The sequence below is a fragment of the Nannospalax galili genome, unplaced genomic scaffold (genome assembly GCF_000622305.1).
Source record: "Nannospalax galili isolate Female #2095 unplaced genomic scaffold, S.galili_v1.0 scaffold1532, whole genome shotgun sequence".
NCBI classification, from domain to species: domain Eukaryota; kingdom Metazoa; phylum Chordata; class Mammalia; order Rodentia; family Spalacidae; genus Nannospalax; species Nannospalax galili.
This window is the reverse complement of record NW_008330832.1, coordinates 231,606-256,483: the sequence shown is the minus strand read 5'-3', so window position 1 is coordinate 256,483 and position 24,878 is coordinate 231,606. Positions and strand designations below refer to the sequence as shown.

General features: G+C 40.1%; 1 protein-coding gene and 1 long non-coding RNA gene across 8 annotated transcripts in view; one reads left to right on the top strand and one right to left on the bottom strand.

The window, feature by feature from the left end:
- Window positions 1-24,878, top strand: part of Ptpdc1 (protein tyrosine phosphatase domain containing 1) — an 83,696-nt gene that overhangs the window by 46,818 nt on the left and 12,000 nt on the right. For 4 of the 7 annotated variants that reach the window (XM_029555923.1, XM_029555947.1, XM_008852647.3 and 1 more), the window contains 5 exons: window positions 17,556-17,727; window positions 20,120-20,200; window positions 20,424-20,542; window positions 21,709-21,846; window positions 22,895-24,150. In XM_029555923.1, coding sequence (XP_029411783.1) covers window positions 17,556-17,727; window positions 20,120-20,200; window positions 20,424-20,542; window positions 21,709-21,846; window positions 22,895-24,150 — 1,766 coding nt within the window. Of the gene's footprint in view, window positions 1-5,264; window positions 5,319-16,518; window positions 17,136-17,555; window positions 17,728-20,119; window positions 20,201-20,423; window positions 20,543-21,708; window positions 21,847-22,894; window positions 24,151-24,878 lie in introns of those variants that run through there. The other 3 variants (XM_029555943.1, XM_029555948.1, XM_008852621.3) reach the window with 3 other exon arrangements.
- The window catches only part of LOC115067635, a 46,123-nt gene continuing 44,459 nt past the window's right edge, over window positions 23,215-24,878 (bottom strand). Inside the window, exon 3 of the long non-coding RNA XR_003847017.1 lies at window positions 23,215-23,248. This is a non-coding gene — a long non-coding RNA (uncharacterized LOC115067635). The remainder of the gene's footprint in view (window positions 23,249-24,878) is intronic.

Below are 24,878 nucleotides of genomic sequence, written 5' to 3'. Positions count from 1 at the left end.
AAATTTCTTTTAAAAAATCCAAATCTGGGGCTGGAGAGATGACTCAGTGGTTAAGAGCACTGGCTGCTCTTGCAGAGGACTTGAGTTTGATTCCCAGCACCCACATGGTGGCTAACATCAGTTGATAACCCCAGTTCCAGGAGATCTGACTCCCTCTTCTGACCTCTGCGAGCATTGCATGGCACGAGTACACTTATACACATGCAGGCAATACACTCATACACATAAAATAAATATAATAGCCAGGCGTGGTGGCGCACGCCTTTAATCCCAGCACTTGGGAGGCAGAGGCAGGTGGATCCTTGTGAGTTCAAGGCCAGCCTGGTCTACATAGTGAGTTCAGGTCAGCTGGGACTACATGGAGACCCTGTCTCAAAAAGACCAAAAAAAAAATATATATATGTATATATAAAACATTTCTTTTAAAACCCAAACCTAGGTATGCCCACTGCTGCTGGTATGTCAGGATTCCCAAACTCTCAGGAGAGAAGTTAAGAACTGTTTAGATAGATAGATAGATGATAGATAGATGGATGATAGGTAGATAGATAGTTGGACGGATGGCAGATAGGTAGATAGATAGATGGATGGATGATAGATAGATGTAGATAATGTTTATATAGGTAGATAGTTATAGATATACATGATTATGTATATGTATAATGTACATATTCATTTTACATCATTAATGTTTCTTTAATATATGTTGAAAACTTCAAGTTCACTTTGTTGCTTTCAGGTCTAATCCAGTATTAGTATTACGCTACCACTGCAGTGTTTTCCATTTTTGTAATTCACTGCTTTAGGAATGAGAGCTCTTACTCTTGACCCCAGTATGTTTACTTATTTACTCAGTCCTTTTAAGTGGTCTCCCAAGTCTGCCCAGACACCTTCAATCTCAGCTGTTCTTCCCACACAGGACTTAACCCAGCAGACCACACACGGTTTATCCTCCTAGTCATTCTCCCTACCTTAGCATTGAACTCTGCTGGATAATCCTGTTTAGCTTTACCTAGTGGATTTATTCTTCAATGATACATACATTTTAAATTAAGATGTTGCAATTATATATATCCACACATCGCTGTAAGAAATAATGCAAGAGGGATCCCATTTGCCTTTTACCTAGTTTCCATTAATAGTAACATCTTGAAAAAACTACAGTACAATAGCATCATAGCCAAGATTCTGACATTGTTATAGTCAAGATGCAAAACAGTTCTGTCTATAAGATGACACCTCCCTGCCCTTTTATAGCTGAGCCTACCTCCCATGTGATTGGCTTCTGGTGATTGCTAATTTCTATAACTTGGTCATTTCAGGAAAATTATGTAGATTACATACTACAATATGTAATCCTTTAAAATAGTCCCCACCCCCATTAAGCACAATTCCCTTGAGTTTCATCTGGGTTGGGTGTGTTCTGAGACATGCTACATTGTGTTTATTCCTTTATTTATTGAAAGCTATCTGGGTTGTTTCCAGTTTGGGATAGTTGAGAACAGAAATAAGTCTGAACATTCATGTGCAAGTTTTCGTGTGAAGATGAGTTTTTATTACTATGGGATAAATGCTCAAGAGTTTATTTCCTAGGTCATATATTAATTACTCTTAAATTACTAAATTTTTTCAGGGTGGGTATACTTTATTTTTATTGCTTTTTAAAAATTGTGTATGTGTGGGGCTGTAGAGATGGCTCAGCGCTTAAGAACACTGGTTGTTCTTGCAGAAGACCTGAGTTTGAATCCCAGCACCCACATGGCAGCTTACAACTGTCCATAACTCCAGTCCTAGGGGATCCGACAGCCTCTTCTGTCCATCGCAGGCATTGCATGCCATGAGTGCACTTACCTACATGCAGGCAATACATGCAGACACATAATATAAAATAAATAAATTTTTGAAAAATTGTGTGTGTGTGTGTGTGTGTGTGTGCGTGCGCACACAAGCCAAAGAAGGAAGGCAGGAGTCCTACTCTGTCACCCTCTGCCTTATTCCCCTGAAACAGGATCTCTTACTGAGTCTGAGTTAGACTGGTGACCAGCAGAGCTCTCCCTTCTCCAGTGCTGGGGTTACAGATGCATGCAACTGCACTCGTCTTTTTGCATAGGTTCTGTGTATTTGAAGTCAGGTCCTCCTGCTTGCATAGCTACTACTCTTATCCACTGAGCCATGTTCCCAGCCCCCATTTTACTTTCTTAAAAATATTATAGTATTTTTTATTCTTTAAGGATTTCATACATGCATATAATTATTTTGATCACATCACTCCCCCACTCCTCATTCTTCTTGGAGTAACATTTTAAAATTGATATATATATATATATATATGACAGAGAGCTGTGTGTGTGTGTGTGTGTGTGTGTGTGTGTGTGTGTGTATCAAGTCAGAGTAAATGTGTTGAGGTCAGGGGACAATTTGCAAGAGTCAGTTCTCTCCTTCTACCATGTGGGTCTCAGGAATGGTATTCGATTTGTCAGGCTTAGCAGCAAGCACCTTTACTCACTGGATTATCTTGAGGGCCCCATTTTACTTTATTATCAGCAATGTATGAATGATGTAGTTCTCTGTATCCTCATCAATACTAGGTGTTACCATTTATTTTAGCTGTTTGAGCATCTTTTTGTGGGTTTTTTTTTTTTTTTTGTGCTGGATAGCAAATACAGGGACTTGTGTATGCTATGCAAGCGCTCTCCTACTGAATTACATTTCCAGCCCCTCTTTATTGTTTTAATTTACATTTCTCTGATGCAAATTGTATCCAGCTTAGACCTAGTAAAGAATGAAGGGGAGCTAATTCATTTTGGCTAATGATCATAGCCATCTCTTATATGCTTTTCAGTCACATGTATAGTCTCTTTTGTTCTCTTTTTACCTAAGCTCATGTATTTTATTTGTCCACTTTCTAATTGGATTGTTTAGATTTTTTTTTGTCTTTTTGAGACAGGGTCTCCCTGTAGCCCCAGCTGGCCTGGAACTCACTATGTAGACCAGGCTGGCCTTGAACTCACAGAGATCCTCCTGCCTCTGCCTCCTGAGTGCTGGGACTAAAGGCGTGTACCACCAGGCCCAGCTTGTTTAGATTTTGTAAAATAATGCTTCGCATTAAGAGTTTTATGTAGTCTAGACTTTAGTTTTTTCTTACATGTTTTGCAAATTATTTTTCCCAGTCTGTAGTTTAACTTGCTGCTTGCGTTAGATGCTTTTGTATTATTTTGACCAAAATACCCTAGAAAACAGCTTAAAGGAGAAAGGATTTTTTTTTTTAACTCTTGATTTCAGAGGACCCAGGTTCGATTCCTAGCATCCACATGGCGGCTAACAACTGTCCATAACTCCAGTTCCAGGGGAATCCGACGTCCTCATCTGACCTTTTCAGGCATCACTTGACAGGGTTATATGTGATGTACTTGCGTACATTCACATAAAAAAGTAATTGTTTTAACTTTTGGTTTTAGATGGTTCAGTCCATGCTTGGTCCCAGGTACTTGGGCATAGCATCACAGTGGTGGGAATGTGGAATACACAGCTGTTCTTCACTTACTGGCTAATAGCAGAAAGAAGGGAGGCGCACACCAGGAACCCAGTATAACTAAGGCAGCTTCTCCAACTAGTCCCACCTCCCAACATTTCCACAGCCTCCCAAAATAGCACCACTGGCTGCAGACCAAGTTTTCAGAACATGAGCCCATGTGTTATATCTTCCATTTAGACCCTGATACCCGTGTTCTTCACATGGTCTATTTTCAAGGCAAAAGCTTTTACTCTTTGTGAAATTCAGGTTTCTTTCTGTGAATTGCACTTTTGGTGTGAAGTCTCAAAAACTTGTGGTCTGTCTCACTGTCCTGAAGTCTGTGTGTATCTGTAGTTTCTCTTTTCTCTTTCATTGATCTGTATGTCTAACCTGACCAGTTCTACCCTGTTGTGATTAATGTAGAGTATAGCAGTATTTTTACTATTATTTTAGCTAGGACTTGTAACTTTTCCTATAAATTTTAGAATAAGCTTGTTTATATCAACCAAAAACTGCTGGGAGTTTGTTGAAAATTAAGCTACATAAATAAATGTAAGGAGATTGCTATCTTTATTGACTCTTTCAACCCATGATCATTGTTTCTCCATTTGTCTAATCTTGATTTTTTATCAGAATTTTAAAGCTTTTAACATGTATCCAGGTATTTTTAAAAGTTTATACTTGTATTTTATCTAGAGTGCTTGTGACCAGTGTGCTTTTACTTGCAGTTTCTCAGATTATTGTTTGTGTGTAACAATGCCATTTATTTTTGTGTGTTGTCCCATAGCCTTACAACCTTGCTCAAACCTTTTATCAATTCTACGAAGTTTTGAGATCCCTTGTGATTTGTATAAACCAGTGTTTGTATAAACACTGATGTTATATGGAAATAAGGACAGTTTAATTCTTCCTTCCAAATCTGTATATGAGTGCTTGCTTTTTATGTTTAGTGTTGTAGTCTGTAACTTCTAACACAGAGCAGACAGCCTGGCTTTTTCCTGATTCTAGCAGGGAGAGCAAGTGGTCTTTTGCTTTCTAACATGATATTAGCAGTAAGTTTTCTGTAGATGCTCTATAGCAAGTTGAATTAGTTTTCCCTCCTCCCTTAATGTGCTAAGGGATTTTTTTCTATTTTAAAATCATGTATAGTTGTTGGATTTTGCCAAATACTTTTTGTGTGCCAGTTGATTGAATCATATGATTTTCCTTCTTTAGCTTGTTGATATGGTAGATTATATTAATTTGTGGGGATGGGTACATGTGTATACAGGTACATGTGTATGTGTGTGCCTGTGCACATGCATGTGGTAGCCACAGGTCAACCTTGGGTACCATCCATCTTGAGTTTTTTGTTGCTTCTTTATTTTTGAGGTACAGTCTCTAACTGGCATGAAGCTTTCTGAGTGGGCTAGACTAACTGGCCAACAAGCCCCAGAGATTTGCTTGTCTCTACTTCACTTGATACCAGGATTACAAGCAATCACCATTATGCCCTGCTGTTTTTACGTGGATGCTGGGGATCCAACTCAGGTTCTTTTTTTTTTCCAAATTGAATGTGTGTTTCATACAGTGTGTCTTAATCATATTTAGACTCCCTCTTCTATCTGCTCCTCTCCCAAGCCCTGTACTGGATTTCATGCATTCTGTCATATATGTTAAGTCCTACTGAGTCAAGATTTTGTCACTAGATGTTCCTTGGTGTGAGTTTATCCACTGGAGCCTGGTCAGCCTATCTAGCATCACTCCTTTAAAGAAGACGAACACTCCTTCACCGAGCAGTGATCAGCTACCAATAGTTCCTCAGGTAAGGCTGGGGTTTCTTGCCCATTTTCCCACCTCTATGTTGGGTTTTTGTCTGAATTTTGTCTGGTGTTGTGCATGCTGTCGCCATTGCTGTAAGTCCATATGAGCAAGCTTCCAGTTGCCTGGAAAACTGTTTCCTGTGGTCATTTATCACCTCTGGTTCTTACAGTCTTTCCAACCCCTCTTCCTCAATAGTCCCTGAATCCCAGATGGCAGAGATTTAATATAGGAGTCTTATCCAAGGACACACACTCTGCAGTCTCTTATTCTCTGCATTTGGCCAGCTGTGACTTTCTGTGTTTATCACCATCTGTTGCATGAGGAGGCTTAAAAGTTGGTAAGAATTGAGAGAGGCATTAATATCCTTTCTTCCCCTGTTTCACTATGTCCCCTGAACTTTAGATGTAGAGGTTGCACTGCACACATGTCACTTAGGGCTGGGCATCTCACAGACACTTATTCTCTGTGTTTGACCGGTTGTGGAACTCTAATAGTCTCCATCTGTTGCAAAAATAAGCTTCTTTGATAAGGGGTAAGATGTATACTTGTCTGTAAATATAAGGATACATATTTCCTTGCTAAATAGTCTTGATTTTCCTTGTTGAAAATCATTTGAGAGCTGAGAGTGTAGCTGAGTGGTAGAGCACTTGCCCAACATAGGCAAGGTCCTGAGTTCAATCCCAAGGACCATTGAAGGAAAAATAGTCAAAGGTTGGGCATACCTGAATGAGTGTCAGATCTATAGTAATAGCCTATTTCATTCCCTGTTTTGATGGTTATGTCTTTTCAGAATTTCTATCAGCTTTTCCAGAAGTGTATAAATTGCATTCTTTTTCATAGAACCAATAGAAAATTATCACTGTTTTCTTGTTTTTCATTTCATTGACTTAATGTCCTTATTCCTACTGTTCTAATGTTTGCTTTGTGTTTATTTCACTCTTACTTCTCTAGTAACTTAAGTTGGAACTTGGATTATTGGTTCGAGACCTTTCCTCTAACATGTACGTTGTGTTATAAATTTCCTTATTACCATCCCATGTACTTCAGTATATTCCATTTTTATTTTGATCCAGTTCTACATGTTTTGGAATTTCTGTTGAGACTTCCTCTTTAACTCATGAATTAATTTATAAGCTTTATATATAATTTCTGAGTCTTTGGAGATTTTTTTCTGTTGTCTTTCTATTACTGATTTCTCGTTTGATTCCATTTTGATCAGAGAACATTCTCTTTAAGATTCCAGTTCTTTTTAAAATTAACGACAAGATACATTGTAATTATAGTCCTTATTGAATAATTTCAATGTTACCTATATGATGATCATTTCTTTTCACTCAAGTTGTGATTTTCCTAATTCTTGGACAAATGATTGATAACCATATTCTGGATATTTTGGACCTTTTTAAAAAAATACTATTTAAGCAATCTCTCTATAGAAGTATAAGTCCAGATCCAAGTAAGGTGTATAATCAGCTTCCCACTTCTTTTTTACACTGCCTCATGGCATATGGATGAGGTAAAAGTTCAACTTTCCCACCAGCTATGTTGACACCTTCATGGTGGAAGTGGAGCACTGTCTTTCATTGTCAGATTGCCTTTGAGTGATTAACTCTCCAAGAAATGAAATGATGATCTGGGCTCCACTGCAATCTGGGATAGGTAGTAGGTGACTCATAAACATTTTATTGTTATTGTTGCAAGTTGTGGTTGAACCTCATTTCCCTGCTATGCCCCATGGGCCTCAAGGAACGAGGAGGTGAGACGTATAGTGCCAGCTATCCCACTTCTCAAACCCCTCTTTGCTCCTCATGGATAACAGGTAGAGCTGGGTACTCAGCTACCCACTGGATGGCCCTGACACCAGGGAGTAAGGAAGGAAGCTAGCGCTGACCACTGTGTATCACACCTCATTCTTCCTTGTTGGTGGAAGGTTGGCGTGGGGAGGCTCAAGTCCCTTGGGTTCCACTGACACTAGAGTCAGCAGTGTGAAGTAGTCATGCTTCATGCTGTGTTGTTCAGTTTTGTTGTTGCCAAGTGGATATGTAGGTTTGTCTCCCCACTGGGTCTCATTAAGACTAAAGTTTGGAGGAAGTAGAGTGCTTCCCAAAGCAACTTTCATTGCCTTCTTTAGTTTCTTTGATGCTGGGTAAGGATGGATACTCAGGTGAGGAACTAGTGTGGGAGGAGCTGATGAGCCTAGTGTAGACTAGCAGTTACAACCCCCCCATTAGGACTTTTTGCCACAGGGTAAAGGTAGACCCCCCCAATACTGCCTCAGCAGGAGAATTGCAGCACTACCTACTTCTACTTGAGGCTAGGAAATCATCTCTGCCCAGCCTGTCACTTGTGCCCAACAGGGGACTCCAGGTGCTACGCCCTTCTTCTAAATAGGGTATAGAACATTATCTCCCTGAGGAATCCTTTGTGCTACTCCTACACAGAGAATGGAAGATTTGCTCTTGCTTGTTTTTCTGACACCATTTGATTGGGTTGAGTCCATCTTTTCTGTAAAGTAAGAATGCTAGGGAGATGATAAGCTTCCTGTTCATCCCCTCCGAAACTAGCATATAAGAGGATATAGCAGTCACCAGCCCTAGGAACCACCAATCAACCTTGTCTTTACACATTTCCTTTTTCTGAACATTTTGTTTAAGCAGTTACAATATGTGGTCTTGCAATTTACTAATTTCGTTAGCGTAATGTTCTTCAAGGTTAATTTGTTTTACATGTCAGTATTTCTGACTTGCAATTGCATAGATAATACCACATTTTCAGTGTATTTATTGGTTAGTTACAAAAAGAAGCTTCTTTGATGAGGGGTGAAAGGTAAATATGAGGATGTATATTTAGAAAACAAATAAGAAATTATGTTGGTCTAGGGATGTAGCAGAAGTAGGTTTTTCTCTCAGATCTATGATCTCTCTGGCCATGTGTGATACTCCCTCTGGTTTTTCTTACCATCTAAGCATTATTTCTCTCTCCTCTCACCCCCCCATGTAACATGTCTACTCCCTTCCAGCTAAGGTACCCCCTTTTCCCCCCATTTCCCCCTTTATAACACCTGTCACCCACTATGAGCTCCTTTTCCCCTTTACCCTCATGGCTCCTTTCTATTTTTCTCGTTCCTGTGGGATTGTTGTCATGTTTTGACTATTATAAGTACTGCTGCCTCAACTATGTACAAGATTGTGTGTAGATATTTGTTTCCTTTTTCTTGGGTATATGCCCAGGAGTAGAAATTTGGTGTTTGGTTTGCTTTTTGTTGCTGTGACAAAACACTGACCAAAATCAACTTGGGGAGGAAAAGATTTATTTCTTCTTACAACTTCCAGGTCACAGTCTATAATGGAGGGAAGTTAGGGCAAGAACTCAAGGTAGGAACCTAGTGACAGGAACTGAAGCAGAGACCATGAAGGCTGCTTACTAGTTTTGCTCCCAGGCTCATATTCAGCTGCCTTTCTTATATAGCCCAGGTCCACCTATCCGGGGGCAGAACACCCACAGTAGGCTGGCCCTCTCACATAATCAGCAATCAACAAAATCTCAGCCTGGAGAGATGGCTCAGTGGTTGAGAGGACTGACTACTCTTACAGAGAACCCATGTTCAGTTCCCAGCACCCACATGGTAGCTAACAACCTTCCATAACTCCAGTTCCAGGGAATCTGATGCCCTTTTCTGGCCTCCATGGGCATTGTACAACATGAGTGTACTTTCATACATGCAGGCAAACAATCAAACACATAAAATAAAAATAAATATTTTGAAAGAATGAAAAGAAAGAAAATCTCACACATAGATGCTCATAGGCCAGTCCAATGAAGGAAGATCCTCAGTTGAGGGTTCCTCTTCCCAGGTATGTCAAGTTGAGAACTAAAGCCAACTATGACCTTCTATCCCTTGTCACCTTTGACATATAAACACATCACTTTAAACCATAATCTTTCTTTTCTTGTTTGTTCCCAAGATCTTGTGTTAATATTATAATATACAATACAGTATAAATGTAAAAGTCTTGTAGTCATTAAAAGTTCCAGTCATTTAAAAGTTCAACAGCATTCAGGCAGAGGAAGGCAGAGCACTGTGAGTTCAAGGCCAGCTTTGTCTACATAGTGAGTTCAAAGCCAGCTGGGGCTGTAGGGAGACACTGTCTCAAAAAGACCAAAAAATAGAAAAAGTAAAAATTCATTGTCTCTTTCAAATATCTAGTCCCTTAGCTTTGGCTCCTGTAAAATAAAAAAACAAGTTAAATACTTTGTTACTCCAAGGGGGAAGAACCAGGGTATAAAAACGAGCCCACTTAAGCAAAACCAAACTCCAGTAGTGCAATTTCAAAATCTTGTAGCTCAGGGCACAGGAGTAGCTATGAGAGCACAGCTTGCAGTCTTTTCTTTCCACCAGTGGGTCCTGAAGATCCAACTCAGATTGTCAGGCTTGGTGGCAGGTGCCTTTACTAGCCAAGCTGTGGGTCCTGGGCATTGAACTCAGGGCCTTGCACATGTTGGGCAAGTTCGCTACTACTCAGCTACACACCCAGCCCTCAAATGATTTTCAACAAGGAAAATCAGGACATTCAACAAGAAAATCAAGACATAGGAAAATATGTATCCTTATATTTACACACAAGTACACACATACCCCTTATCAAAGAAGCTTCTTTTTGCAACAGATGGAGCCTATTAGAGTTCCACAACTGGTCAAATGCAGAGAATAAGTGTCTGTGAGATACCCAGCCCCACGTGACACACATACAATACAACCTCTACACCTAAGGCTTGGGAAACATAGTAAAAAAAGGGGCAGAGAGAATATTAATGCCTCTCTCAACTCTTACCAAAAAAGCTTCCTCATGTAACGGTGATCACAGAAAGCCACAGATGGCCAAAATGTAAAGAATAAGAGACTGGAGAGTGTGTGTCCTTAGATAAGACTCCTATATTAAACCTCTCCCACCTGGGGCTCTGGGACCATTGAGGAAGGGGAGGAGGGAAGACTGTAAAAGTCAGGGTGGTGGATGACTGACCACAAGGAAACAGAGTTTTCCAGGCAACTGGAAACCTGCTCATATGGACTTACAGCAATGGTAACAGCATGCACAGCACCCATGCCAATTCAATCAGACAAAAGCCCAGCATAGAACTGGGAAAATGGGTAAGAAGCCCCCGCCTTAGCTGAGGAAGTATTGGTAGATGATCAATGTGGATAAGGGAGTGATGTTAGGCAGACTGACCAGGCTCCAGTAGATAAACTCATACTGAGGGACATCTAGGGACACAAACTTGATTCAATAGGCCTTAACATATATGACAGAATGCATGAAGTTCAGTGGGGGCAGGGAGCTATGGGAGGGGAGCAGATAGGGGAGGGGTCTAAATATGATTAAGATAGATGTATTGTATGAAATGCACAAAAATTCAATTAAAAAATTTTAAAAAGCAAGATAAAAGATACTGGCTATCACCGGACATGGTGGCACACGCCTGTAGTCCCAGCACTTGGGAGGCAGACGCAGGTGGATCTCTGTGAGTTCAAGACCTGCCTGGTCTACATAGTGAGTTCCAGGCCAGCTAGGACTACAGGGAGACCCTGTCTCAAAAAGACTGAAAAAAAAAATACTGGCTGTCAAAAAAGAGACTGTTTAGCAGGGAAACAATAGTCTTTTAAATAAATTATAATGAAAAAATTGTATATGCATATGCACAAGAATGATTTTGGATCCTTGCCTTATACTTTATACAAATATTAACTCCAGAAGTCATATTTTAGGTAATAGAAACAGAAAGGCTATTTTAATTTCCATTTCATGTCTTACATAACATGGAAATATTTTAGTGTGAAAGTAATTTCATGAAAGGCCATGCTTTCCACAGATACTTAACAAGTGAAGAGATTTTTACAGAGAGACTACTTTGGCAAATTACCACTTACAAAACCTATTCATCCTTGAGCTCCCTTCTTTTTTCTCCATAATTAGAATTTATTTTCAGGTCAGTAACACTACTCTTATCTCCTCACTTACCTGCTAGGAATTAATCTTTTTTTTTCCTCCTGGCAATGTTTTCTGAATAAGTTACATAGAAAAAAATGTTCAGTTTTCTTCATTTCTTGACTACAAAATAAAAAGAAAAACTATGTCTCGGTTCCTTTCTTACTTTTCTCCCTCACTCCAAATATGCTGTCTCTAGAAAAAGAAGGCATGCTCCCAGAAAAAGCAGGAAGCTCAAACCAAAGGTAATTTACACGACCATCCCATGCCCAGCTTATGCCACACATAGCCTCTGGGTAAGAGTGTGGAGGTGACAAGTGCTACCCTAGGTCTTGGCCAAGCACCTTTGTGGCCACTGCCTGTTTTCAGCCAAACAGAACTAAATTTAAATAACATTTAAGGGGAAAAATGAGATATTGGTCACTGAAAATGCAAAAATACACCTTCTTTTGATAAGCACAATAAAAATAACAAGCCCACTACACAGTACCCTTGAGTACTTAGCTTTTCCTCTTTAATTGTTCCCAGTAAGTGGTTCAAACCCCAAATATCCCAAGCAGGCTTGGCACTCCAGGAACTGGTTATTTTCTTCTATGCTCAAGGTTTCAGTAAGGGCTGTTCTTTCCTACTCAAACAAACTTATAGGACAATAGGCCCAAGGATCCATGGAGAATGAAGTCCACCTTGCTCACATTATAAGGTTCACAAATGAGCCAGTTTTAGGAGCTTGACTGTAATGCTGACTTGCACTTTGCTTTCCCTTTCTGTGACAGGAGGCTCACTTCCTACAGGGCAACTGGCTGTTCACTGTTCGACAGCTCATAATGTTTGCTAATGTTGGGTGAAAATCCATTTCTCTATAGACATCGGTTCTAATTCTTCCTCCAAACAAAAATTCTTTGGGCTGGAGGGATGGCTCAGCAGTTAAGAGCACTGGCTAATCTTGCAAAGGACCTGGGTTCAGTTCCCAGCATCCACATGGTGGCTAACAACCATCTGGAACTCCAATTCCAGGGGATCCAACACCCTCATCTGGCCTCCACAGGCATTGCATGCATATGGTACATTTCATATATCCAGACAAAACACATAAAATTTTATTAATTAAAAGCATTCCTTTAACATAAAATGTTCTTAAACATCTGAAGATAGAACCTCTCCAAGACTTTCTTATTTTGACTAAATCTCTTTGTTTTTCATACATTCCTATAACATGTGATTGTTTCTAGACCTCCTACTATAACACTTCTGAGACCCTTCTATTCTTGTCAGTGCTAACCTCTATAAAAACCATGCTTACAGTATTTGTTATCTCTTTCTCCTGCTCTTCCTCATGTAGGCTCTGTCGTCTGGTGTTTGAAAATTGCTCTTGCTGAAGCTGCCGACGTTGTTTCCAAAGTGGACTCTTTAGAGTTCTCTTATTGTTTGCTGAGTAGTACACAGCAAATTGACACTTAAGTTTTAATTTTTTAATATCTTTGAGAAGTTTTATTTTCAATTTTGAAGCAATTTCAAACTAGGAAAAGTTAAAAGTATAACACAAAAACAGTTGTTTTGAACTTTTGGGGGGGTTCTGTTTTTGAGACAGGGTCTCCCTGTAGCCTCAGCTGGCCTGGAACTTGCTATATATATCAGACTGGCCTCAATCTCACAGAGATCCACCTGCCTCTGCCTCCCAAGTGCTGGGACTAAAGGTGTGTGCCACCATGCCCAACTTCTTGAACTATTTTGAGTGTGAGTTATAGACATGGTACCCCTATTAACTCTCACAAAGACATTCTGAATCCACAATTTCTCCACATCAGCAAAGTAGGCAGAGATAACACTAGCTTTATTCTACTCCTAAGCTTCACAAGCTTTGCAGATTACTTCAGTAGTGTTCCTTACAGTCAAAAGGCTCTGTTCTGGGTCACACACAGCATTTATTGCCTGGTTTCTTCCACATATTTCACTCTAGGACAAACTCTTCAGATATTCTTTGATTTTGATGACCTCAGTACTTCTGAAGAAGACAGAGCAGTTAGGTTGTAGAATTCTCTCAACTTGAGTATGTCTGTTTCTTTTGGATTATAGTCAAGAAACCCTGGTATTTATTGGTGAAGAATGGGATTTATAAGACAGTATCTGCTTGTTGGATGTGCCTCTTGCTATCCTGTTATTTTCCACTTGGCCTTCTCAGTGGCCAGAGCTGAAGTACGCACATTTACATACAGGCACACATACCTACCACATACCAACATGTGTATTTATTTCTTTTTGTATATGTAAGTACAACATACACACATTCATATATAAAATCTTGATACTATCCTTTCCAATGCAACCTCACAGGGTCTTTTTGTCCTGTGTTGAGTTGCTGAACATGTTCCCTCTTTCTGGTTCTTCAACATGAAGATTCAACTTAAGTAAAAGTTTACACTTTGAACATTACTCTTCCTAATGAGTCATATCATCCCCAAGAGTATACTAAAACAAAAATATAGAAATAAAGAAGGTCTTTTATTTTTTAAATAAGTCATTAATAATGTCCTAAATGTCCAACAACTAAAGGCTTGTGATGTATCCACTTAACGTGTTTCCCTAATCATTGAGCTTTTGTTAAATCAAAATTATGAGAATGCAAAAGCAAAATGGGAGAATGTACCTATTTTGATTAGGAAAAGTGTGAAAAATGTATGTGCAGTGAGATCATAAATATGAAGAATGCCAGGCATAGTGCTCACATGTCCTTAATCCCAGCACTGTAGAGGCAGAGCAGGTGGATATCTGTGATTTCAAGGCCAACCTTGTCTACATAGTGAGTTTCAGGCCAGCCAGGGCTACTTAGTGAGACCCATCAGTAAATTAATAAATATGAAGAAAACCCATCAACATTTGTACATATTGGGAAGGAAACTAAGCTAGCATGTTGTGTGGGGTGTACTGGATAGCTACAGATGTCAACTTAACACACCTGGGAAGAGGGAACCTCAACTGAGAGTCCTTATCAAATTGACCTGTGGCTATGTCTGTGAGGTACTTTCTTAATTGCCGACTGATGTAAGAGGCACCAGACCACTTTGGGTGGTGTCACCCCTGGACAGGTATTCCTGAGTTGTATAAGAAAGCAGACTGATTACAGGCCAGGGGAGCAAGCCAGTAACCAGCATCCCTCCATGGTCAGTGCTTTGGGTCCTGCCTCCAGTTTCCTGCCCTGTTTCTGCCCTGACTTCCCTCAGTGATGAACCGTGATTGGGGTGTGTAACTCAAATAAACCCTTTCCTCTCTCACATTGGTTTTGGTCAGTGCTTGATTATAGCAATAGAAAGCTAACTAGAACACAGAATAAAGATATGTGTGCCAGTTGTAAAGCCGTCCGTGATATAAATAAAACTAATCTTTAAAAAAAGGATTGACTGTGAGTTAGGCACTTTGCCAAAGCATAGTTTTGGAGGAGCCCTTCAGACAAGTAGGAAAGCAAAGCTTCATGTAGCTGTCTCATGCCAAGGTGGGTACAGTTCTTTTTTGTTTGTCAGATAGATGCAAGATGTATTTTTGGTGTACTGTTGTCAGTGTGCTGAGAAGGAGCTTTTTTTTGCCTAATTCCTGTTGGCACCAGGCTACATTTCTTTAGGCCCTAAAACAGGGTCACTGTAGAGTGACAAACAGGTCAGATCAGTCATTGTGTGCTTATTTGAGGACAGCCTAGTGCTTATGATTTCACAGCAGAAATTGTTCTTGAAGTGATACATAAACCATCCCTTCCTTAGCTTAGTCCAAATAAGTCCTCCCCCTCATCAAATTGCTTTGTATTTTTAGTACAGTTGGGAGCAGAGCCATTTTTGAATTTCCTCTGTAGACATGCTTCAGTGCTAGTTTTTTGGCATCATTCACTGACTGGCACCTCGTTCCTGTTACCCTAAATATCTGTGCCTGCTACAGAGTCTGTAGGCTTCTTTCACTTTCTGTATATAAGCTTTGCGTGAACTGGATGCAAAATCTTGCTGGAGTCCCAGCATCACCTTAAGCACCACAGCAGTCCACTCTCGAAAGTATCCTCCTGATCCACAGCTACTGTCTTTATCAGGCCACGGTATGAGCTTCCTGTGCTTGTCTCACTTGGGCTTCCCAAGTGCTGCCCACTCAGAAGCATAGAGACATGCGGGGAAGCCTCCTCAGACTCCGTCACCCAGGTAGCAAGCACACAGCTCCTTAGTTGGAGCACTCGGAGCCTCCTGCCACTAGGTGCCACCTTGCTTTCCTTAACGTAATCCTCTGTGGAACTTCCCTTTCTTATTGTCCTGAGGGTCATGTGGGCCTTGCCTAGGGTATTTCTCAGGTTCTCAGGTCATTCTTCCAGGCAGGGTAACTGCTTTCTAAACTGGTAAAAAAATTTTCCATTTGTGTTTGATACTACACCAGAAGTAGCAATTGAAGCACCAAATTAGACTTCTCCATCTCTGTCTTATTTCACAAAAGTACATGTTGTTGAAAAGATGAGGGTGGAATTTAGAAAGCAGCTTTCTTATAGAGTTTATAATCATCAAGATAGAACAAGAAATCTCATCTATGGCAGTAGTTTTGTTTCCATCCACACACAAGTGAAATGCCATGTGTGCAGAGAGCGCAGGAGAGAACATAGGGCACAGCCTGACATTAACGAGGGAGGAGGCGGACAATGAGTGCATTGCAGTTGTTGAGTTTCTGTTTTCTTTGTATCCTTTATTCTCAAACTTCAGCCTCCCCCTCATCCAGTTTCTTTAAAAATGTGATACTTTAGTGAATTGTATTCACATGCCTCCACCAAGACTTTGAAGCTATTTTTCTCCCATAGCAACAAAAGGCAGAGAATTATGGTTTTGAGTTTTTGAAAGGCATGGCTGCTTAGAGTTTCTCTTACTCATAACTAAGTTGTTTTCGACACGGCATAACCAAGAATTTAGTTTTCATGTTCTGAAAGTAAAAAGTAAGGAATTAACTGTCTTCAGATAATGTATCAACTCTAAAATGTCCTTATTTTTTCCATCCAAGTGTTTCTTTAGTAGTTCTAACATAAAATATAGGAAGGTGCTTGGTTATGAAAAATTTAATGAGCTTTTAATAATGTATCCAGCATAAGCCTCTGTATTACATTAGCCTTTTTTATATCCTGTTCCAAATAAAGGTAGAAAGGACTGCCTTTCAAAATACCTAGAGATAGCTATGAAAGGCACAACAGAATTTAAACCTTTTAATCTGTGTAAAAGGCAATGTTTGCATTATAAAATTTTCTAAATTCATTACAGTATTTTGGGAGTAATTCTTTGAGGAGTCAGATCTGTAAGTGAATTAAAAAACAAAATAGAGTTAATTTGGGGTTAAGAACAATGTATTTTAAATGCATATTATTCTTCCCTATAGTTGAACAATTTGTCCAAAACACAATACCATTCATGTAGGATTTTTGCCCGTTCAGATCTAAGTGGGAATCAGTAGTTTCTTTGTTGGTCACTATGGAAACGAGTCAGCCTATCCTGAATAGCTCTTAGATCATACAGAACGATGCCTGTGTCTCGGTGTAATTCCTCGCTGAGCAAGCCAGGGCTGACTTCTCCCTGCCTCCAACTCTTCCCTCTCTGGAGCCAGTGCCATGCAGGTGCAGGACGCACCCAGGCGGCCCTCTGCTGTGCACTTCCTCAGCGCCTTTCTGCAGGGTCGCCGGCACTCCACTTCAGATCCAGTCCTCAGGCTACAGCAGGCCCGGCGTGGCTCTGGCTCTGCCACCAAGCTGCTGTCCTCATCCTCTCTCCAGGTGATGGTGGCCGTGTCCTCTGTCAGCCGTGCAGAGGGGAAACCAACTTTCCCTGAGAAAAAAAGTAAAACTCTTTTTTCTTATAAATTGCTTCACCTTTGTATCTAAATTCAAGGAATGTGAATAGGCTGTATTATGTCTATACTTTTAAAATATTGACAATTCTATTTATACTTTTTACTGTGTTTATGCTAAGACTTTGAATGGATATGTAAGATAAAATGATGGAATATTTCGTGGTTTTCCATTAAAAACATAACTTCTGGACAAATTTTATCCCCTTGAAAAGAGTGTGCTTTTACAATTTCTTCTCATTATCAATATAGGTGAAAATTAGTGCATATAAAAACCTTTTAAATATTAGATTAAGAGATTTAACACCAGCTCATCATCTACAATACTGAGATAAGATGGAGCTGTTTCCCATTTTAATACTCCATTGGGATAATGGAATTTTGAAACTTCCCTTCCTTGTGTGTTCTAGGAAATTCAGGATGCCCAACACCAAAGTACACAAAGGTGGGAGAACGTTTACGGCATGTCATCCCTGGACACATGGCATGTTCCATGGCTTGTGGTGGGAGAGCATGCAAGTATGAGAACCCAGCCCGCTGGAGTGAGCAGGAGCAAGCCATTAAAGGAGTTTACTCATCCTGGTAAGTGGGACTGTGGATCTTGCATAGCTGTGTCGGGTGAAGGAAGCAGGGTGCATGTTAACTGGGAGATGGGGGGGTGGCAAAAGAAATGTGGACCTTGAAGTCAGGGGACCTCGCCACCATCCCTGCCTTTGCCCAAAGGCCTGCTGTGGAATCCTAGCCTACTCAATCTTAGTTTCTCATCTGTAAAGTGGAAATAATTAAGCCTAAATCATATTTAAATTAAGTGAAATAGTTTGTATAAATTATCTTAAGTAAATGGGTAATTAGCTCTTAAGTTTCAGAAATTGGTGGAATAGTAAAAATGTTCAGCTATAAGTTTAAGAAAATTACAAGGTTCATTTATAGTTCTTCAGATTCATACAGGTAAGCTTCAGATCATTTTTATGTTACTATGAAATGCACTTGAGTCTGCCTTGATTGAAGTGGCATACACTTATCAGTTCAGCAGACAACCTACAAGATGCTTGTATTGTTTCTGGTGTGTAAGTGCAATTAATTCCATTCTTAAGTCATACTGCCTCTTATTATTTGTAGCAGTAAGCTAGTCAAGTATGTATTTGTGACCTGGAAAATACTGATAATGAGATCAAATTATATTTGAAAAACACTTATAGGGATTCACTGTTTAAAGAATTCTACTTGTGAATTATTTTATATAGCAAGAATCCATTTTTATATCAGTGTTTGTTGACCACATTATTTGATGTGCAGTCTCTGCATTTTTGTGCTGGATATCTTGGTACATCTGTAGTGACACAGCCTGAGACCCACTGTCATCGTTCTTTCTTGATCATATTCAGATCTATCACTGTCATGCTAAGGTATGAGGAAACAAACATTCCTGAAGCACAGTCAAACAAGTCAGTTTCTAAGAGTGTAATATAAGCTCACATTACTACTTTAATTGTTAACTACCCCATGAGAGCCTTTGCTCTCACACTCCGTCTTCATCTTATACTACTAGGATAAGTTTTGGTGATTTCAGATCTTTGGGCGTCCATGTGAAATGTTACACATTGCTTCTGAGAGATGTGTCTTTTGGATCTTGCCCTGCCAATCTAATGTCTTTGTTACTCCTTTGAGATTCATATGACTCACAACTTGCAATAGACTGCCTTAAATATCTTTTACCAGGTTCCTGATGACAAATTTGAATTAAACAAAGCCAGTGGTCTCACAAGAGTAACAAGCTTTTTATGGCCAATCTACTCATCGACTCATTCTGCTCTGTTCATTGATTCATTCATAAATGCTCATTTGATTGTAGGAAAAGGCACTTTACTACTAGATATTTTCAAATATCACTCATTTTCATAAAAACATATGCCATTTTATTGATATTCCAGAGAGATTATTAATTTGCAGGAAACAAACAAAATAATGGTATTTGAAGTCAGACCTGACTCCAGTGCGCCCCCACCCATTTTGTTTTTCTTTGCTAAATTACAGCAGCACAGTATTTATTTATAACCACGGGCCAGGATTTGTGCTAAAGACTCTATCCACATCATATTGAATTCTTACCCAACCCCGTAAGTCCAGCATATTACCCCATTTCACACCTCAGGTAACTGATGTCAGCAGTTGAGTAATCAGAAGTGCCTATCTCCCAGTTGCTCTCTATTTACTTGACTTACCACTTAGCACCAGCTGACAGTCTCCATTATATCCACTAGAATCCCTTCAGTCCTTGGAGACTTTGTCCAAGTCCATAAATTTATGTCCTGGAATTTTTTCCAAGGATTTAAGAAACTATAAGGTTTCTCAGAGTTCTAATTGTAATACAGAATTGAAGCCACATAAAAATATTGAAGATGAGGGCTGGAGAGATAGCTCAGCAGTTAAGAGTGCTGGATGCTCTTACAGAGGACCCAGGTTTGATTACTAGCTCTCTTGTGGTGGCGAACAATCATCTGAACTCCAGTTTCAAGGAATCCAGTGCCCTCTCTGACCTTCGAGGGCAATGCATGACATGGGTGCACTTGCATGCAGGCAATACATTCATACACATAAAATAAAATAAAAATAATAAAACATTTTAGAATCTCGAAGATGAGGCTAGAGAGATGGCTCAGCAGTTAAAAGCAGCAGCTACTCTTGTGAGGACCCAGGTTCGGTTCCCAGCACCCACATAGTGGCTAACAACCATCTGTAACTCCAGCTCCAGGGGATCCAACACCCTCTTCTGATCTTCATGGGCATTGCACAACATGAGTGAACTTACATACATTCAGGCAATATACTCATACGCATAAAAATAATTAATAAAATGTTTTTAAATAAAAAACAATAGTGAAGCTGTTAGAATCATAGGAAAAAAAAATACTAATCCTTGAAGACAGACCATGCTGAGTTCTGTGCATCTCACCAGTTCATTGCCCATCTTCAGGGTCACTGACAGCATCCTGGCCATGGCTCGCCCATCCTCTGAGCTCCTTGAGAAGTATCACATCATTGAGCAGTTCCTCAGGTAAATGCTGCATCACTTATAGCTGAAGTGAGCAAGTTCAGTGTGAGTTTTTTTCATTGATTATGCCATCAAGTGAAAAGGGGCCTTCATTTTAAAAATGGATAGTGAAGAAAAAGTTTATTTCAAATAAAAGTTCGAAGGCAATTAATAATATATATTAATGCTAAAACCTAGCTCTTTATGACTCCAGCTCCTTATAACTGATTGCTCTTTTTCCTTTAAGTCATGGCATAAAAACAATAATCAACCTGCAGCGCCCTGGTGAGCATGCCAGTTGTGGGAACTCTCTGGAACAAGAAAGTGGCTTCACATACCTTCCTGAAGCATTCATGGAAGCTGGCAGTAAGTTCCTTCCCACTCTGAAGTATCAAGGACAGCAGTTAAGAGACTTTGTGTCTTTAGGCTCGCAGGTTAAAAGGTGGTGGAGGGGCTGGAGAGATGATTCAACAGTTAAGAGCACTGGCTGCTCTTGCAGAGGACCCATGTTCAGTTCCCAGCATCCACATGGTGGCAAGGAACCGGCTGTAACTCCAGTTCCAGGTGATCCTATGCCCTCTTCTGGCCTCCACAGGCATTGCATGCATATAGTGCACTTAAATACATGCAGGCAAAACACTCACACACATAAATTTTTTTTTTAAATTAAGGTGATTAACAGAGCCTGCACAGTAGCAGGGCATCTAGAAAATGAAGGTGAGATAATTTGACCTGAAATGAGTCTACATTCTTTTATGTTGCTGTTGTGACTACAATGTTTCTTTTTTTCCTCTAAGAGGGATGTTGGTAGGAGACCTTACAGTAAAAAGACACTCATTAAGTTAATGCCTACACTGCTCCAGACACAGTGATCTCATTTTATCCTTATAGCAGTTTACATGATAACAGTTGTTACTTTTGTTTTATACATGCGGCCACCAAGGCTTAGGGAGTTACAAACTTTCTTGACATCACACAGCTTAGAAACCACAAGGACTGGAAGCTGAACAAGCTCTGCTCCTACAAGAATGTGTCCTACTGGCCATCCCAGAGCAGAGCTGTCAAGGAGCTTTGGAGTAGAGTCTGCTCAGCACAGGTTATTCAAACCAGACCAAACAGGATGAGCATGTAGTCTGGGAACTTGTTCTTAAGATGCATATAGCTTTTGCTCTTCACCCCAAGTAGAAAAAAAGTGTTTGTACTATATATCACCATGTATTGGTTATTTAGACAATTTCTATGCTTAAACAAGAATATATTGTTTACCCCCATATTAGTTTTAATTCTACTCTGTCATAATTCTTTCTAGCTTAGTTTCAGCAGGAAATGTGTTAAGTGATACAGAATGTACTTTGTAAGAAATATTGGCAGTTAGACTTCTATCGGAATATAAAGTCTTATTGTAAGCTTGTACTCAAGGAAGTCTATGAGTCTTGTGTTTTTCATGAATTCACTCATTTTCTTCTAATGTCTTTGCAAGTATTTTTTCTATATATTAATTTTGGTTTTCCTTTCCTTCTTTCATTTCCTAGTTTATTTTTACAATTTCGGATGGAAGGATTATGGTGTAGCTTCTCTCACTGCCATTTTAGACATGGTAAAGGTGATGACATTTGCCTTACAGGAAGGAAAAGTGGCCATCCATTGTCATGCGGGGCTTGGACGAACAGGTGAATTCTAGGAAGTCATTTTATTGTCTTGTAGGCATAATTCAATATGTGTGAAGTAAGATTTCCTAATTCTAAAGATAAATATTTTTAGAATCATAAAATTTTGGAGTCAAATTGAAGACACAAAAGATACTTGAAATATCTTAAACCTGCAGTTATAATAACCATATATTAATAGTTGGCTATTGTATTTGAATTGTTATCTTTTCATTACTCATTGGTAAAAATTCATAGTTACTATACTATAGCAGCTGGCATCCCTAACATAGTTACATCATGGTCTGTAGAAAAACAAAGATTAGTGTAAATGTAGTGTGGAAGAATTTTCAGGCAGAGTAGTAGGCTATGAATATAGATAATCCCCTGAAAGAAAAAACTTCCCAAGTTGGGAGAAGGCCCCGCAAGAATGTTCTAGCAGTTGGTGGCAAAGGTAGGAAGTTCCTGGCACACAGCAGGTAAGTGAATTGGATGAAAGATTTCAAGAACTGTTCACAATGGAGTACAGAAGCATGACTTGACTTCCTTCCATGTCAGAGTTGGGCAGGAAGATCCTCAGCTCATTCAGTCAAGCCTCCCATTACTTCACCTACCAGCACTGTGCTAACCCATCTTTGCAGTGCATCAGTGACTCAGTCATAGGAAGGAACTGCCACACAGACATGTAAAAGTTTGTGCAGTAAGGGGAGAGCAATAAATGCCTGAGGGGCTGGGGATTTAGCTCGGATGGTAGAATGCTTACCTAGAATGCATGAAAACCCTGGATTTGATCCCCAGTACGACACAAAGCTAATATGTTACCCCATACCAGTGAGCCTAGCATTCAGGAGGTAGAGGCAGGAAAATCAAGAGATGAAGGTCATTCTTGCCTATATACAGAGTTTGAGGCCAACCTCGGCTACCTGAGACCCTCTCTGTAAAAAACAGCAACAAAAAACTTAGAGGTATCATTATTACTGTCCTTCACGTGTACTGTGTTCATTGTTTCTTAACACATATCAATTTTAAATGAGCCTTTTCTCATATCAGTCTTGTCTTCTTTACTGTTTAGGTGTTTTGATAGCATGTTATTTAGTTTTTGCCACAAGAATGACTGCTGACCAAGCAATTATATTTGTGCGGGCAAAACGACCTAATTCCATACAAACCAGAGGGCAGCTGCTCTGTGTGCATGAATTTACTCAGTTTTTGGCCCCTCTCCGTAATATCTTCTCTTGCTGTGATCCCAAAGCACATGCTGTCACCTTAGCCCAGTACTTGATTCGCCAGCGTCATCTGCTTCATGGTTATGAGGCAAGACTTCTGAAACACGTGCCAAAGATCATCCACCTAGTTTGCAAGTTACTGCTTGATTTGGCTGAGAATAGGCCAGTGGTGATGAAGAACATGGAAGGACCTGGTCTCTCTGCCGAAATAGAAAAGACTGTGTCTGAGATGGTCACAATGCAACTAGATAAAGAGTTACTGAGGCAAAGCAGTGATGCGCCTGACCCGTTTAACTCTGCTGCAGCGGCAGCAGAGTTTGAGAATCAGGATGTAATTCTTTCTAATGACCAAGAATTTGGTCCTCTCTGGAAGAGGCGGAATGTTGAGTGCCTTCGGCCCCTGACACGTCTGAAAAGGCAGTTTAGCTACAGTGACTCAGATTTAAAGAGGGCTGAGACTCTCCTGGAGCAAGGGGAGACCCCTTGGACAGTGCCTGCCCAGGACTTGCTGGGCTACAACCTCCAGCAGCAGAATCCCATCAGCCACTGTTACATCTCACCAACTCCAGAGGTAGGTTTAAATAAGGAAGCATTGGTTCATAGTACATTTTCCTTTTGGACCCAGTCTAAGTGTGGAGGCTTGGAAGGACTCAAGAATAATGGATCACCACTTCTCTGTAGGAGGGACATTCCAAAGGAAGTGCAACGGAGCAGAACTTTCTCTGTGGGTGTATCATGTTCACATAATCTTGAGGAACCAGTGACACCCAACTTTGCAAGTACCCATAAAGATCCAGAGTCTTCCCAGCAGCAAGTCACCCACTGTCAGCATGAAGCTCTGGGTTGTTGGGTGCCAGGCTCTGTACAAGAGGAGGGTAATACTCCCTGCAGCCCTCCTAGCTGTGGCTCCAATCCCAAGGCACAAATACCACGTGGACAGGAAACCCAAGACAGCACAAACCTGTTTGAAGCAATGCCACATGGTGGTTTGCAGTCTGAATTGAGTGCTGAAGCAAGGAGAATACTGGCAGCAAAAGCCCTGGCAAATCTAAATGAGTTTGTAGAAAAAGAAGAAGTGAAAAGGAAAGTGGAAATGTGGCAGGTATTTGCATTTCATTTAGTTGTATATCTATATACGTCTATATGAAAATAGTTATGTCAGAACAAAAATATAGCACATTTTCCAAGCTTATTTATTACAGAATTGTGAAGATATGAACTTGTGGTTTCTCAGCTATGACAATGTGAACTTGATGTAGAAATGACTCATGGTGTCTGTGTAGTTTCATTGTGTATAAGAAAACACTTAGCACAATGTTTACTCCATACATTGCAGCCAGCTCACAGCAGATGTTGGGGAATGGCCTATAGTGTTTTTCTAACTGAAGGCCTAGCACGGAGAATCACAGTTGGGAACCACTGGTCTAGAGATACAAATAAAACAAAATTACATCTCAAAACTTATTTGCACAAGTACAGAGTGAGATCTGTCGTCTCAGACTCTTTCACAGTTTTGTTGGCCTTACTCCAATGGGGTCTCCTCAGGATTTGAGACAGTAAATAGGAATGTCCCTTATGCTATCATGATGTATCAGTTATATCAGAGAGGAAGTCTTTGAGGCCCATTGCTTGGCTTTTATTTAGAATGTGAAATTTTAAAATTTAACTTTTTGTGTGTTGTATTTTCACTAGGAAGACAGTCTTAATCCAGCTGTGCTATCCTTAACCACTATGAGCACCACATCTACAGAAATGATGGGTCCTAGAAAACCCATTAGCAGAAGGGGGGACCTGCCCCTGCATGGGCTAACTGAGGCATCCTGGTTCAGA